This window comes from Natator depressus, chromosome 6 (genome assembly GCF_965152275.1).
Source record: "Natator depressus isolate rNatDep1 chromosome 6, rNatDep2.hap1, whole genome shotgun sequence".
NCBI lineage: Eukaryota > Metazoa > Chordata > Testudines > Cheloniidae > Natator > Natator depressus.
In genome coordinates this window covers 10,085,866-10,102,183 of record NC_134239.1, presented here as the reverse complement: position 1 = coordinate 10,102,183, position 16,318 = coordinate 10,085,866, and the positions used below count along the sequence as shown (strand labels likewise).

The 16,318-nt window shown below is 50.2% G+C and overlaps 1 protein-coding gene across 1 annotated transcript in view; it reads right to left on the bottom strand.

Annotated features, from left to right (window-relative positions):
- LOC141989671 (E3 ubiquitin-protein ligase rnf213-alpha-like) overlaps nt 1-16,318 on the bottom strand; it is a 174,349-nt gene that overhangs the window by 39,237 nt on the left and 118,794 nt on the right. The window contains 4 exon segments of the mRNA XM_074956604.1: nt 3,564-3,737; nt 5,122-5,222; nt 6,588-6,708; nt 8,653-8,846. Coding sequence (XP_074812705.1) covers nt 3,564-3,737; nt 5,122-5,222; nt 6,588-6,708; nt 8,653-8,846 — 590 coding nt within the window.

The window sequence follows — 16,318 nt, the reverse complement described above, 5'->3', positions numbered from 1 at the left end:
ATCTAATGGTCCCTTCTGGCCTTAAAAATCTATGAATCTACAAATCTGTCTGTGCTGAAACATGCACATAGCTCCACAACTGCTGCTAAAGTTAAGAGGACTTGGTGTGTGTACCGAGAGTAGACTTCTGTTCTGCAAACAGGGCCTTGCCATCGAAAAGGAGGTCCTACAAGGAGGTCTGTGCCTCACTGGACAGCCCAGACAGCAGGAGCCACGACACCCTTCTCATGGACACCGCGGAGGCCACAGACCTTGCAGCCGTATCCGCAGCGTCCGACGCTGCTTGCAGGGTTGCCCTGGCAGCCGCTGTATCCTCCTCCACCAGAGCTTTGAACTCCTTCTTGTCACACTCCTGGAGGGAGTCCTTGAATTTGGGTAGAGAACCCCACAAATTGAACTCATACAGACCCAGGAGAGCCTGATGGTTCGCCACACTTAACTGGAAACTCGAGGATGAATAAACCTTCCTTCCAAATAAGTCCAGCTTCCTTCAGTCTTTATTTTTCGGAGTAGGGGCTGGTTGGCCCTGCCTCTCCCTGTGGTTGACAAACTCAACCACCAGGGAGTTGGGGGCAAGGTGGGTGTACAGGTATTCATGCCTTTCACAGGCGTCGGTCGGTCCTCCGAGCCCCTAGGGGCGATGGAGAGCAAGGGTCTCCGTGGCAGGCCTCGGCTCCACCTCCCGTGCGTTGGGGAATTAGCGTTGGGGTGCACCGGCCGGAGTCAGTAGCGCGCCCCTCGGGCAGGGGAGCGCCGGCAAGAGTCAGGAGCGCGCCCCTCAGGCAGGGGAGCGCCGGCAAGAGTCAGGAGCGCGCCCCTCAGGCAGGGGAGCGCCGGGGAAGGGGAACGCAGGCCCACCCAACTCCACTGCGTTCCAGCCCAGGGCCCTGACAGTGGCGGGAGGCGAAGGTCCCGCCGCTGGGTCAGCGGGCAATCCGCACCCGCTGACCAAACACACCCACCCCACGGTGTAGTTGGGCCCCTGGGCTACTTCCTACCCGGTCTCTCTCAGGCGGGTCGCTCCGGTCCCTCCATCTCCTCCGGGTATTCCGCTGCGGGCCACTCCCGCTCCCCCTCGGTATCAGACTCACGCTGGCCCGGGCTGCAGTCAGGCCCCTCCAGGTCCTCCGGGTACTCAGCGGCCGGCAGCCCTGGTTGCCACAGGCCTTCCCCCCGGTCAGGCTCCTCCTTGCCCAGGGGTTCGCCTGGGTCAGCAGCAGGCTTGCGAGGGAGCAGCCGGCCACCTGTGTCTGTCTCCCTCCCTGGTGCTCTCGTCACTGGGCAGAGGGCCCCGCCCTTTGTACTTCCTGTCCCACCCCTCCCCTTCCGGGGATTGGCGGAAGCTTGGCCTGGCCCCGCCCACTCAAGCTCAGAGGGTGGCTCTTTACCCTCTGGTTCGGAGGGGAGCCACCCTGGCTCCCTACAGTGCCCCTTGGCGGGCACAAAGTACTTCCATTCTGCCCTCTTAGACATGGGGGGCAAGGAAGCCGGGGCTTGCCACAAGGCATTTGAAATTTTTGCCATCCCTTCATGGAGTGGGAGGGCCACCCTGCCCGGTACCAAGGCCAATAGGACGTTGAAGAGGGAGTCCGAGGGCTCCTCCACCTCCTTGGCCTGAAGGTTGAGACTTGATGCCACCCTTTTCAATAGCTCTTGGTGGGCTTTAGAGTCCTCCTGCAGAACAGATGGAGGAGGGGCCGTAATCGCCTCATCAGGGGAGGATGAGGATGCGGGTGCGGTACTCTGTGTACCCACCGGTACCGGAGGTCCCACCACTTGGTCGCCCTCCGGGCACGGAACTGAAGATGCATGCCCCACTGACTCCTTTCTGGGAGGCTGGGAAAGGGAGGTCGACTGTCTTTCCAAGGCTTCGGCCACTGAGCAAGCCCCCACTGGGGGCTGCATCGGGGGCCACAGGGCCCATTGGTACCCCGGTGCCGGCCAAGGAGCCCGGTGCCACTGCACCTGCTATGGCACCGGCGGAACGGCTGTTCAGCCTAACTAGCCTGTCCCATCGACTGATGACTACGAAGGGAGGCCGGGCTGGCGTACGACCTGCCTCTATCCCTGGACCGGGAGGAGCGGTGGCCTCGGGAATGGTGCCAACCACGAGACCATGATCCGACATGGAGGAATGGTACTGTCAGTAGCAGCTGCTCTGTGATCGGCTCCAGCGGGCGGATTCGTGCCGGCGAGGTGCCGGCGATCGATGCCCGGGACTGCGGGAGCGGTGCTGCAGAGGGGTCCTGGGGCGAGACGATGAGCAGGAACGGTGTCGATGCCCGTATCGCGACGGGCTACGGTAGCCTCTCTGAGACGAGGACCTCCGATGCCATCTGTCTCAGTCTCGACAGGGCCCGCTCCCCTCGTGAGGTCTACGGTCCCTCGAGGCGCAGCGCTGCCTGGAACCCTGTCAGTCGGAACCCAGCCAGACAACTTGGTGGGGGTCGATGGTGACCGGCATGGACTACACACGGGACAGTCGCTGAGCGGTGAACGGCGTCAGGAACATTCCCTCGACCGCAAATGGTACCGACCAGGAGGCGACTGCGGCGATCCCAGCGGTGGCTTGCCTCTGGACCGGGGAGCCAACGTTGGCGGTGCCCCGGGACTGGCAGAGACATAATGTCCTGGGCTGCTTGCAGGGCCTCCGGCGTGGAGGGCACACGGACATCCGGGGAAGCCTGCGCTGAATAGGCCGGGCTACTCTGCTCAACCTGAGTCGGAGGCCTGGAGGCCGACGGGGACCGAGAACTGCCCAACGTGGGTCTAGTCTCTCCCCTGGTCTTGCTCCGGTGCCTCGGCGGAGAAGACCTCTTCTTAACCTTCTTGGTGCGCCCCATGGACGGGGAGCAGTGCAGACTGGTGGAAGGCACCTAAGGGTCACTGCGCACTGACACCGTGGTACCTGGTGCTGACTCGGAGCGGCGCACCGGAGTCAGGGTCAACGCCAACTCCATCAGAATGGCTCGGAGCTGAATGTCCCTTTCTTTTTTGGTCCAAGGCTTGAAAGATCTGCAAATCTTGCAGCGATAGCTGCGATGGGTTTCCCCCAGACAGCATAAACAGTCCGCACGAGGGTCACTCACTGGCATTGGCCGCCTGCAAGTGTCACATGACTTAAAGCCCGGGGCACGAGGCATGCCCTGACCCGGGCGCACTAAACTAAACTAACACTAATTTAAACTACTTTAACTACAGGTAATACTAACTATGAACGAACAAGACTTCAAGAGGAAAGCTGCAGCCACACTGGAGCAGAGCAGCCCAATGCACCCTCACTGGTGGCAAGAAGGAACTGAGGGTGTGCGGAGCGCGCAGTGCCCCTTATACTGCGCCACAGAGGCACCATTCCAGGGGTCACTAGGGGCGCTCCCCTACGGGTACTGCTAGGGGAAAAACTTCCGGCACCGGTGCACTTGGCGAGCACGCACACCTGTTGTGGAATACACATGAGCAATCACCCGAAGAAGCAGCAATCATTCTGGACAACTGTCAGTAACTCAGATTAACAGTTGCTAAACAAGTGTCCCAAATCACAGAGTCAGGCAACTGCACAATACCTGGTGACCTGGGAGGCGGTGGGCATGTAATCCTCGGGGACGCTCTCCTTGCAGATCTTGCACTGCCTGATGTTCCACTCCCGGATGCACTGAGTGCAGAAAATGTGACCACAGGGCAGCTCAGCCGGGTCAGTGATCTCGTTCTGGCAACTTTTGCATTTGTTCACACCCTTCCTGAAAGACACCACAAAAGCAAGATGCAATTCACGGGGGTCTGATTCTCTGCTGCCTTGTGCCTTACAGAGTCCATAAAATAAATAATAATGAATAAAGACTTGCATAGCTGGGCCCAAGCTCCATGGCAATATACATAAGTCCGACTGTCACAGAGTGGCTGGCTCCTTTAAATGAAGCAGGTCCTGCTCCGCTCCACCAGAACAGGTGCTTCCAGTTTGGCCAATTAAAATGCAGAGCAGTATCTGGGGCTACAAAGGATCAGGGAGAATCAGAGAGGGAGGACATCCCTGAAGGAAGCTGCAGGAGGTTCCTGGGGAAAGGCCGAAGGCAGAGGAGCAGCAGAAGGGTTCACTGGCTGACCTCCCCAAGCCAAAGAGCCAGGGCCCGGAAACGTTTGAAGGCAAGGGAAGCAGTGGAGGAGCTTACCCACTGACATCACCACCTAGGAGAGCTGGAAAAGTTAGTGTAACAGGAGGAGTGATGGATGCTCCCTTGGTGAAGATGATCTCCCAGCAGAGAGTCTGCGGGAGTGTGGGTGGGCATTGACACTGGAAAGAGAAGAGTTGCACTCCAGCTGGAAGGGCTGGGGTGGTTTTCCTGGTAGAAGAACAGGAGACAACCAACAAAGAGCCCCAGTGTGGTGGAAGGCGCCAGAGAGTGGTATTTAAGGTCTATATGTACTGTGGGACTCTTGTTCTGGATTCTTTGCACTAGGTTTTTATAATAAATTGGCCCCAAGGAGGAATATTTTTGAGGCAAGAGAGCTGTTGGGGAGTTGTAAGGGGCCTGAGACGAGAAATGGGGAAATAAGCTTGGTGTGAAGGTGCCCAGCCACAAGGGGGCACTGACAGGAGGGGGAGTTGTTCACATCCATGGTACATAATGCAAAATGCTTTGTGTATGTGTGGGTATAGCACTGAATGCTGAGTCAGGTATCCCATGGTACATGGGAGGCTGCAAGCAGGTTTCAGGGGGTCCTCCAAGTAGGGACAGTGTTAGACTCGCTGGGGCTCAGGACAGAAAGCCGAAGCCCCACCACATTGGGCTGGGACCCTAACTCTGCCACCCAGGGCTGAAGCCAAAGCCTGAGCAGCTTGGCTTCACGGGGAGCCCTGTGGCATGGAGACCCAGGCAATCGCCCTGCTTGCTACCCCCTAATGTCGGCCCTGGCTTTTATATGCAGAAAACAAGTTGTTGTGGCCCAGGTGGGCCATGGAACTTTATAGCATGTTGTGGGGGGACCTCTGAAAGAAAAAGGTTGAGAATCCCTGACAATATTTTTGTTAACTTGCAAGTGTAATTAATAGACATATTGCCTGCGAAAGATGCCCTTATTGAAAATTTACCCACAATGGTCTTTTTGCTTGTTTGCTTGACTTACACAAGGTAGGTGGTAGCAGCATTGTTGCAGCATCTCTTCAGCACTTTTGTCACAACTTCAAAAATCTTTGCTGGGTTACCATCTTCAATATCGTACAGTAACTACAGAAAATAAAGCATAATGAATGTCATTACATTCTAAGTGATACAAGAAGTATTTAAAAAGTTACATTAGCAAAAGCAAGCTCTCAAAAGTTAGGATATGCCAGAATCAAGGTTGCCCATTCAACCTTAACTCTACCCCTTTAGTCTTGTATAAGATCACATAGGAAGTCTAGGGCAGAGCCCAGACTAGATCCCAGGTCTCCTGAGTCCCAGCCCAGAGACTTAAATACTCTCCCTCATTCACTGTTCATTCTGTGCACTGAATGAGGCTGGAGTCTGACAGAACCCATAGCACATGATCATGTAATTAAAGATTATATCATAATGCAGAAGCATCGGGGCTGAATTAAGGTTGCAAAGGTTTTCAGAGAGATCTGGGGCCAAACTTTGCAAACTTGGGTGCCCAATATTACACAAACATCTCCATCACTGGGAACACCAGCTGAGGATGGCTGGTCAAAACATGTTGTCAACAGAAAATTGGCTTATTTACTGAACAGAAACTTTAATGGGTGTTGTCTGTGTTCCTGAAAAAAACTCGTTTTTTTGTCAGAAAACCAAAACCCTGAAACCTGGAAATTATATTTTACACTGTAACACCAAGATGCTATTTTGTGTCATCTAATACCAAAACTATTGAAAATCATAATCAAAACGTGGAAATTTTGAATTTTTCAGCTTTTGTTTCAATTTGGAATGAAGCCAGATTTTCAAATCCTGTGCCAAACAGACTTTCTGTCCTGTGCAAGGCTCTAATTCTGGGGTGAGGACTGCAGACGGCCTTAGTGTAGTGTGCACAGGAGATGGGGACGGTAAGTGGGGGAACTGTCCAGGGTCAATGCAGCTTGGTCCACCTGCAGGCTACCTCCTGATCCCTTGTGGGGACACCACGTCCCATGTGGGTGAAGGACAGGGTTGGGTGAATCCTCAACTGATGCGTGAATAATGGATTATTCAGAGCTAGGTGAATAATGGATTTTTCAGTTTGCTGGCAATTCCGAAAAAATTGGGGAAAAATGAGCTTTGTGTCAAATTTGTTTAGTAAGGAACAAAACATTTTGGAGAAAGCCGAAATATTTTGTTTTGATTTTGACCATTTTAATTGTATTAAAAAGTAAAATTAAAGGAAATTTTGAAATTGAAACAAAAAAATTGAAATATTTTGATTTTTTCCCTGAAATAATTTGGAAAAACTGACATGAAGCATTTTGGTATTGCCAACTCTGCATTTTTCTCCAAAAAAAGTTTTGGATGAAAAAGTTCTTCTAGCAGTCCTCCCGATCTCAGCTGGGTCCTAGGGGCTGTAGCCTCTTGTTCCGTGCTGTTTCAAAGGGGCAGCGTGGCGCTATTTTATACACCTACATTCCAGAGGAAGACAAACTGCTTCACAACGAGCTTTAGCAGCTTCTCGTCCATATTGGTTTCATCGTGTAGCAGGTGATCGATGAGCAGGTAGACGATGTTGGTGCAATTCCACTGGTGTCTGAAAAAGAGACAGAATTGCCTCACTGAGAGTAGCTGCGCCTTGTCTGCTGAGAAAAATAATTCTTCCCCACATCTTTGGACAAAACCAGCCACCTGGAGATAGGAACTGAACATGTAAACAGGCCCTTCGGCTCACAATTCCCTCAGGCTGGGTGTGATGGCTTGCAGTCAGGGACACCCTTTACCCGCTGCTCAGAGCGGTTTACAAAAGGAAGGGGAAGTGGATACAATGGGGAAATCAAAGGGAAAAAACCTTTGTCCTTTCCTCTGCTGTCTGCGTAAAGCTTGGAAAGCCTCGGTGGGATTATGGCCCAGGGTTTCTGAGTGGATTTGCTCTATCTTTGTGGCTAGAACAAGCTCTGGAGAAAGGGCCATGACACGAGTAATATCTGGGGTTTTAATAGGAATGCAGGACTGGAAGGGACAACTTGGGCTGTGGAGTCCAGTCCCTGCTATCACTGGCAACCCTGTCAGATAATCCTTTTCATAAATATATCAAGCTTCATCTTCAAACCAGTTAGGGTGTTTGCTCCCCACCACTGCCTCTATTGGGGGCTCTTTCAAAACCTCCCTTTCTCTGATGACTGGAAACCTTCTTCTCATTTCCAGCCTAATTTCAGCCAGGGCCAGTCTGTCCCCATTTGTTCTTGTTCCCACACTGTCCTTTAGCTTCAATAGCTCTTCTCCCTCCCTGGTGTTTACTGTCACCCCTCCCACTCCCAGTGTATTTATAGTGAGCAATCCCGATCCACTCCCAGCCTTTGTTTAGTTAGGCTCAAGAGGCCAAGCTCTTTTGGGCCTGGTCTACATTGACGCTGTAAGTTGATCTAAGTTACACTAGTTAAGTTACATAAGTAATGTAAGTTGACGTACCTTAGGTCAACTTACAGCGGTGTCCACACTATGCTATGTTGCTGGGAGATGTTCTCCTGGTGACATAGCTTCTGCCTCTCATTGAGGGGGATTACAGACGTTGACGGGAGAGTGCTCTCCCATCAATTTAGCATGTCTTCACCAGACCTGCTAAATCGATGCCGTTGCATCGATGGCAACAGAACCGATTTAGCATGGCAGTGAAGACAAGCCTTTAGTCTCCTGTCCTCAGATAGGTTGTCTATTCCCCTGAGCATCTCTTTCTCAGTTCCTGTTCCAGATTCTTGTCCCAGCTCGTGAAACCACTCTCCAGCGCACACACCCAATTCTACAATATTAAAATACACATTTCCAAAGGCAGGATTTGCACCAGCAACACAAGTAGCCAGCTGTGTGCAGGTGACATAAAATATTGAACCTTGAATCACAAGATAAGCCTGTTCCATTAATGGCTCTGATCCTCCATAGACTGGTGCCCTGCCCCATTATTTACATATGTGTAAAACATTCCCACTGGTGTGAGGGGGAAGTCTGATGTAGCAGACTTTTACATCCAGCTGCGCAGGTGTAAATAGCATCACAGAGGACGAGGAAGGGGGACATCGGGGACTAGTGAAGGGATCTTGGATGTTTACATTTGAACGAATAGACTAACACAGCTGGCTTTTATCTTCTGTGCAGGCCGGCCACTAGTGAGGCCACAGCAAACACTGAGCCACCATCTGACAGAGCTGATTGGAACATGGAGGTTTTTCCCCCGTGGAAAATTATGACTTTTCACTGAAAAAACAACCCCCCCAATTTTTTCAGTAACTGAAGTTTTTGGTAAAAAAAATTGCAAAAAATAAAAAAAATTTAAATTTTTAGTTTGCAAGTTTTTCTGTATAAATTCAGACTATTTGGAGGAAATCTGACACTTCTTGCAAAAAAAATGTTTAATGGCAAACCCATCTTTTTGTCTGGGAAAAAAAGGTTTAACAGAAAATTTTTGACTATTATGTGTTTTAACAAAGTTTATATTCTTTAAAATACATAGACATGATTTTGGTGGGAGGGGGGTAACACTCACAATACGCTCTTCAATAATTTCCTTTTGTTACAGTAAAGTCTCATCTGGTAGTCGTCCAATGTGATCAGCTCCAGAATGTGCTTAATGGACTTGATCCTTTTCAGCCAGCTCAGGCAGGCGTTGAATGGCAGAAGCTCCTTCTCTGTGGGCTGCAGCTGCTTCAGGATGATGCTCACGGCATCAAGAGCTACAAACTAAAAATGACATTTAAAAACAAATCCTGTGAGTTTCAGAGCTAGCCACTGTGTTTCAGGGTAGGAAGCATAGAGCAGATAAAATGACAGGGCAGGAGTATCGCTTGCTGAAGAATTGAAGCAACAGAACTGGAGCAGGTTACGAAGGAACGACCTGTGGCTGCCCACACGTATATATACACGCGCACACAGGCAAGACATGATCATCAGCAGGGAGCAGCAAAGACCCGTACCATCTGAGCTAAAGGGATAACCCCATTAATGGCAAGAAAGGAGTAGCAGCCGAGATAAAATCACAACTGCTGCACCAGTGTGTTACACATCCAGCTGCCAAGGCAAAGGAACAAGCAGTACCTTAATGGAACAGAGGGAGAGAAATCCCACACTTGTTTACAAGCAGTGCACACCATAACGGAGTGCCACAGAATATCATTCCCCCTCCTCTTCAGGACCTAAGTGCCCTGAGTCGAGGATCTTGTTACTTAACCAAGTTTGAAGCCTGATCTAATTCCCCATGAAATCAATCCACCTTCCCACTGACATCAAGGGGAGCGGGAGCCAGCCTTTAACCATGGTATTAAACTGGTTCAAGCTGCCTTGGATTTAAGCTGGTTTGGCTTGTTATTGTGGACAAGGCCAGGGCAGGGATAAGCCATTTTTAAAGAGTGGTTAAAAGTGGTTTGGATAATACAGCTCCTGGTCCAGTGTAGACAGCACTTGCATCAAACAAAACCAGCTTAAAATTGTAGTGATCATCTCCCAATGCAATGCACATTATATGATAAAAAGCACATGTGACTCGGCAGCAGCACTGCTGAGAAGGATCTGGGATTTGTGGTGGATCACAACCTCAACACGAGTCAGCAGGGTGAAACTACTGCAAAAAAAGCAAACGCAGTTTGGGGTTGCAGTAGCAAAGGCATAGCATGCAAGTCATGGGAGGTGATAGTACCGCTCTACTCAACGCTAATTAGGCCTCAGATGGAGTAGTGTGTCCAATTTTGGTCACCAATGCATAGAAAGGATGTAGAGAAGTTATGAGTATTGGCTCTATACCTGGATTTCAAATGTTTGCTCCTGGGGTCAGGCCCACAAGGTATTTGCCTACACATCTTGGAAGGGCTATTCAAATTGAGTGGCCCATCAAAAGAACATTTAACTCACAATGGAAGATGCCCATCTACCTTGAATGGACTTTCCTGTGAATGTGCTATTTGAGATATAGGTAATGGCTTCTACTGCATCCAAGCAGAATCATGCATGGACATGTGACTTCAAACACTATCTTGTGTGGAAGTATAACATTGTATAAGTATAACGTTGTATAAGGGGACATGCTGGATACATTGCATATGAGAGGGCATGCCAAAACATGTTACAAAGTATCTGAGGGAGCACACGTAGGGACAGTTAGCTTTTGAATGGAGAAGCAATTAAGATAGAGCCAGCACGTCTAAGAAGCAGGCATCAGAATGGAAGGTGTGAAGGGCAATTAATTAAGTTAACTGGAAGCTGTTAAAGGAGATTGTTAAGGGTGGCAGGTAATTGAAGATACATGACTGGTCTCAGGGATCTCGAAGGGTGGTGACTAAAATCTTTTTCTTCTTTTGTCTGTAACTTCTCTGTAACTTGTTCTCCAAAAAACTGTATAAATTAAGAGACACAAGCCCCACTCGGGGGGCTCACTTCTAAATGTATTAGCAGAGCAGCTTTGCTAATAAAACAGAGTGGTCTGATAAATTGTGAGTCTGAGTCAAACTTTGACAATTTGGAGGTTCCACCGAGATGGCAAGCGGCTTCACTGAGGCTGTGTGATCCCTGACTGTCTTGCAGGACGATCGTGGCAGCCGGCGCCTGGACGCTTAGTCCAAGCGATCCTCCACAAGACAGAAAGGTACACAGCAGCAGCGTAGTCTACGCCATTGAACTTGTTGGTTCCCACTCTGTTCGGGTAGGGGTCTTTGGATCCAGCTTCTGGAATCAGACGTCTCAGGTAATTATTATTTTTGTGCTTTAACCGGTTTGAGGACTGTCTTGTCTTTGTGTCTATCCGTCTTCCCCGTGGTGTGTGTGTGAATCTGGGAGCCATCTCTGTCCGGAGACTGGCTGACCAAGGGGTCCCCGTCCCCACGGTCTGAATAAGTGGAATCTGCACAGCTGCAGCCGCACCACGCCTTGGGTATAACCCCTGGTGTGAAAGCAAGGGCAGTTGAGGCAGTAGCCTGTGGGCTCCTTTCTGTGTGTTGCACCGGGTACCGCTCTGCTGAGCCCGAATTTCCTTCTTGTGTGAGTGCTGTGTGAAGTCCTCCTGGATGGGTAATCAGAAGTCTAAGGTAGAACAGTTCCCTAAGGGAACTCCAGCTTATTTTATGTATTTTAGGTGGGGTCCGGACTCTTGTAGGTTTCTTGAAAAATGGTCCAAATTAGCTCTAGAGAACCCCAAATTACAGTGGCCACTGTTAGGTTCTTGGGACAAGGATCGAGTGGATGCTTTAAAAAGCAAACTCGTCCTCCCAAAAACCAAATTGGAGAGAGGAGAAGTAGACTGCTTCATGCAGTGGTGGGAAGAGGCAAATCGTAGATGGACTGAGTCAAAACTCACCTCTCTTAAAAATTTTATCAAAAAAACTAACAGTTCAATTGGATGCAGTCTCTCCCACCACTAGTCCGAGCGCTCCCCTTTGCCCAGTCCTGTGCAATGATCCGGATCAAACCCGACCCCCACCATACTCCTGCGCAAATAAGAAATCAGAAATGGAAAAATCTTCAGTGACTACAGATAATGAAAGTGAAGAAGATACCCTCATTGGCCTCGCAGCTCTGCAAAATATTATGAAGAAGAAATCCAAAGCAGACTGCAAAGATTCTCTTGACATCTCTTCTTGGAAAAGAGAACCTGATGGGAGGTTAATGAGAGACTCTGATCAAACTGTTGTGGCACCCTTACGAGTCCTTAAGATGGGAGAAAGTGAGTCCATATGGGATTATAAACCCTGGACTCGTACGGAACTTTTATCTATAGTTAAAAGTTTTCCCAAACCACAGGAAAACTCTGTTAAATTTGCTGAGGAGTTTCTGTTAATCTGTGAAACCTATGAACCCTCTGAGACAGATCTCCTCCAACTGTGTAAATTGTTAGCTCCTGCCAGTTATTATGAAAAATGGTTGGCTGCCGCAGACTGGCCAGCTGAGGCACGCCACTCAACCATAAAAAGTACTGGCCCAGATTCAGCATACAGAGACCGGTGTATGGCTCTTTGGAAGCGCCTGCATCAAGCCATTCCCAAAGTGTGGTCTCCTAAAACAAACTGGACAGCAATACGTTGCTGTAAGCAAGGGCAAGGAGAAAGGCCAGGCGACTATAGGTCCCGGCTAACTGATATTTTCCTACAACATTCAGGAATACAAGAGCCCGATGTAAATGGGCAGGGGGCCTTGGCACATGCATTTGTTGATGGTCTTCTCCCTGCCACAGGCAGCATATTAAAATGAATAAGTGTGGGATGGGAGACTGAAACCATGGGCAAATTGCTGGCAGTAGCAGAGCATTGCCACCGCACTTTAAAAGGAAAGGAGGAACAGTCCTCCCAAAAGTTAATGGCTCTGCAGATACAGCATTATTCAGGACTAAGCAGACCACATCGGGGACAGGGACGAGGTTGCGGAAGGGGGCCGGGGGCTGGATTAACTGGGGTTTGTAACTACTGTAAACAGCCTGGACACTGGAAAAAAAGAGTGTCCAAGATGACCTAATAATTGTATGGGAAATCAAGTGAACCCCCCGCTGGTTCCTCCAGCTGATCCCCAACCCTATTTTTCACCCCAACAATGATGGGATGCTGGGGAACCTCACAAAGTTTTAGCTCCCTTATTACCTCTGTCCCCTACTGGAGAATGTGTCCTGACTGTAAATGATCTCTCTCTCCCTTTTCTTGTTGATACTGGAGCTTCTCTTTCTACAATCCGCACCACTGACTTGCCTGAGGTTCCCCGATCTGGAAAATCTGTGTCTGCTGTTGGCATTACAGGGATCCCTACCTCTTTTCCCCTCTCAAAACCTTTGTCTGTTCAGGTCGGTCCCCTCTCTGAGGAGCATGCATTCCTCCTCTCTGATTCCACCCCTGCAAACCTTCTGGGACGGGACTTGCTATGCAAACTTGGCTGTTCTATTTACTGCTCCCCAGATGGTGTCTATCTGCAAATCCCTCAGTCTTCCTTATGTGATTCTGTAGCCTCCCTGCTGTCTGAAACTTCCCTCTCCACTCCGGTCCCTTGCTGTCCCTTAACTCCGTCCCTAGAGCACCTAATCTCTCAGGTTCCTTCCTCCCTATGGCCATCTCACCCATCTGAAGTGGGCCGATTAAATACTGACCCAGTTCGGATTACTGTAGACAATTCCAAACCGCTGCCTCGCCTGTCTCAGTATCCTTTGAATCCTGAGGCAGAGGCTGGGATTGCTCCAGTTATATCTGCATTAAAAGAACAAGGAATTATTGTCCCTTGTTCCAGCCCCTGTAACACCCCTATCCTCCCAGTTCAAAAGGCTGATGGCAAATCGTGGCGATTTGTTCAAGACCTTCCAGCTGTTAACCATATTGTCATACCTTCTTTTCCAGTGGTTCCTAACCCTGCTACAATACTAGCGTCTATTCCTCCAAATGCAACCCACTTTACTGTTGTAGATTTGTGCTCCGCTTTCTTCTCTGTCCCAGTTCACTCTGAATCCCAGTATCTCTTTGCCTTCTCCTACAAGGGTCAGCAATATACATGGACTACCCTTCCCCAGGGGTATACAGAGAGTCCATCCTATTTTTCTCAAGCCCTAGCCAGGGATCTCGCTGATCTGGTTTTCCCATCAGGATCCACACTGATCCAATATGTGGACGACTTACTCCTGTGCTCCCCCTCTCTGTCTGCCTCAGAAACTGATTCACTAACACTTCTCACAGCTTTAGCGAACAAGGGTCATAAGGCTTCTCGCACAAAATTGCAGCTCTGCCAAACCTCTGTCACATACCTAGGCTTCCTTCTCTCCCAGGGCTCCCGTACACTCTCTCCAGCCCGGGTACAAGCCATCCTTAGCTTTCCCCAGCCTTGCTCTCCACGCCAGGTCAGAAAATTCTTAGGCATGACAGGGTTCTGTAGGCAATGGATTCCCCAATATGCTTCTCTGGCTAAACCACTCCAAGAACTCACTCGATCCTCTGTACCTAACCCCATGCCATGGCCACTTGAAGCAAATGCTGCTTTCATCTCCCTTAATCAGAATTTAGCCTCTGCCCCTGCCTTAGGGTTACCTAACTATGACAAGCCTTTTACCCTTTTCTGTCACGAACAATCTGCTTGTGCCCTCGGGGTTCTTACTCAGGAGCACGGTGACAGAAATCGCCCTGTGGCTTATTTTTCTGCAACCTTGGACCCTGTAGCCCAGGGTTTACCCCTTGCCTACGCGCTGTAGCTGCTGCGGCGCGCCTGGTCGAGCTGTCTGAGTCCCTTGTCCTCCACTCTCCTCTCACTCTCATGGTTCCCCATTCTGTGGAAACTCTCCTTCTGCAACGCAACGCTGCTCACCTCTCCTCTGCTCGCATCACTAGGTGTGAACTTTTGCTGCTTTCAGCCTCACATATCACTATTAAGCGCTGCTCCCGGTTAAACCCTGCTACCCTCCTTCCTTTACCTAGTGATGGTGAACCCCATGACTGCCTTGCAACTGTCTCCACTATCACTGTCCCGCGCCCCGACCTTTCAGATGTACCTCTCCCTAACTCTGACCTGGTATTATTCACTGATGGGTCCTGTTATAGAAATGACCAAGGCCACCTTCTTGCAGGGTACGCTGTGGTCTCTCTCTCTGAGACCATAGAAGCTGCGCCCTTACCCTCTGTGACCTCTGCCCAGGTGGCTGAACTGATTGCTCTAACCCGTGCCTGCTTTCCAGCCGAGGGGCTCTCTGCCACTATTTTTACTGATTCTCGGTATGCCTTTGGGGTTGTGCATGACTTTGGCACCCTCTGGCAGGCTCGAGGTTTTCTTACCTCTGCTGGTACCCCTATCAAGAATGGCCCCTACATTGCCGCCCTCCTGTATGCAGTTTTACTACCGTCTGCCTTGGCAATTGTTAAGTGTACTGGCCACTCAGCAGCAGACACCGAGGTGGCAAAAGGTAATGCACTTGCTGATGCTGCTGCAAAACATGCCGCCACTATAAAACCTTCACCAGAAGTGTTTCTTGGTCCCCTCTCTGTCTCTGTAACGCCACCATCCCTGTCTCATCTCGCTCAGCTCCAGGATTCTGCCCCAGAAACAGAGAAAGACTCCTGGAGTGCTTTGGGTTGCTCTTTGCATTCTGATTCCCTTTGGCGATCGCCCACCGGTACCTTTGTAGCCCCCCCTCTCACTCTACCCGTCTCTAGCCGCCCTGCTACATGGTGTTTCGCATGTCAGCAAGGAGGGGATGGTCTCTGCTATGAGTAAGGCGGGGTGGTGGGCTCCCCATTTCAGCTCCTTTGCAACCCGCCACTGTGCCGCTTGTGTTACTTGTCAAAGCCACAATGTAGGCAAATCTGTAAAAGTAACACAAGGGTTCCGGGGTTTGCCTCAAGCACCTTTCCTACACTGGCAACTTGATTTTGTACAAATGCCAAAGTGTCAGAAATATGAATTCATTTTAGTTATAATAAGTCTGTTTTCGGGTTGGATTGAAGCCTTTCCCTGTCGCAAAGCTGATTCATTGTCCGTTGCAAAATGTCTGTTAAACCACATTATCCCTACCAAGGGAATTCCTGCCACTTTGTCTAGTGACCGGGGAACACATTTTACTGGAAAAATTGTTCAAAATCTAAACCAGGTGTTACATGTCACCCACCTGTTGCACTGCCCTTGCCATCCACGGAGTGCAGGGGCAGTTGAAAGGCGAAATGGTGGGCTTAAAATAAGCTGGCAAAAATCTGTAGTTCCACAGGGTTAAACTGGCCAGCTGCTTTACCACTGGCCCTTATGGAAATTGGGTCATCCCCATCCCAGAGACACAAATTGAGTCCATTTGAAATCCTCATGGGACGCCCTATGCGAACAATGGCTACTATTACCCCAGCCCCAGACCTAAACCTAACTCACAGCACGCTCCTCCAGTACTGCAAAGGGCTAATGCAAGCTGTGAGCTCCTTCCATTCACAGGTGAGAGCAGCTTGGCCGACGGAACCCACCTCTGCTGCCTGTCACACTCTTGAGCCTGGTGATTGGGTCTACCTGCGGCACCACCTTCGGAAGCACGCCTTGGAACCCCGGTGGAAGGGTCCATACCAGGTACTGCTCACCACCCAGACAGCAGTGAAATTATCCGGCATCGCTGCATGGATCCACGCCTCACAGTGTAAGCCAGCGCCACCTCAAGGGGACCAAGCACCTCTGCAAGACCACGCAGAACCAGCTTCAACCCCAGAAGACAAAGAGGAACAGCCTGCAATACCTTA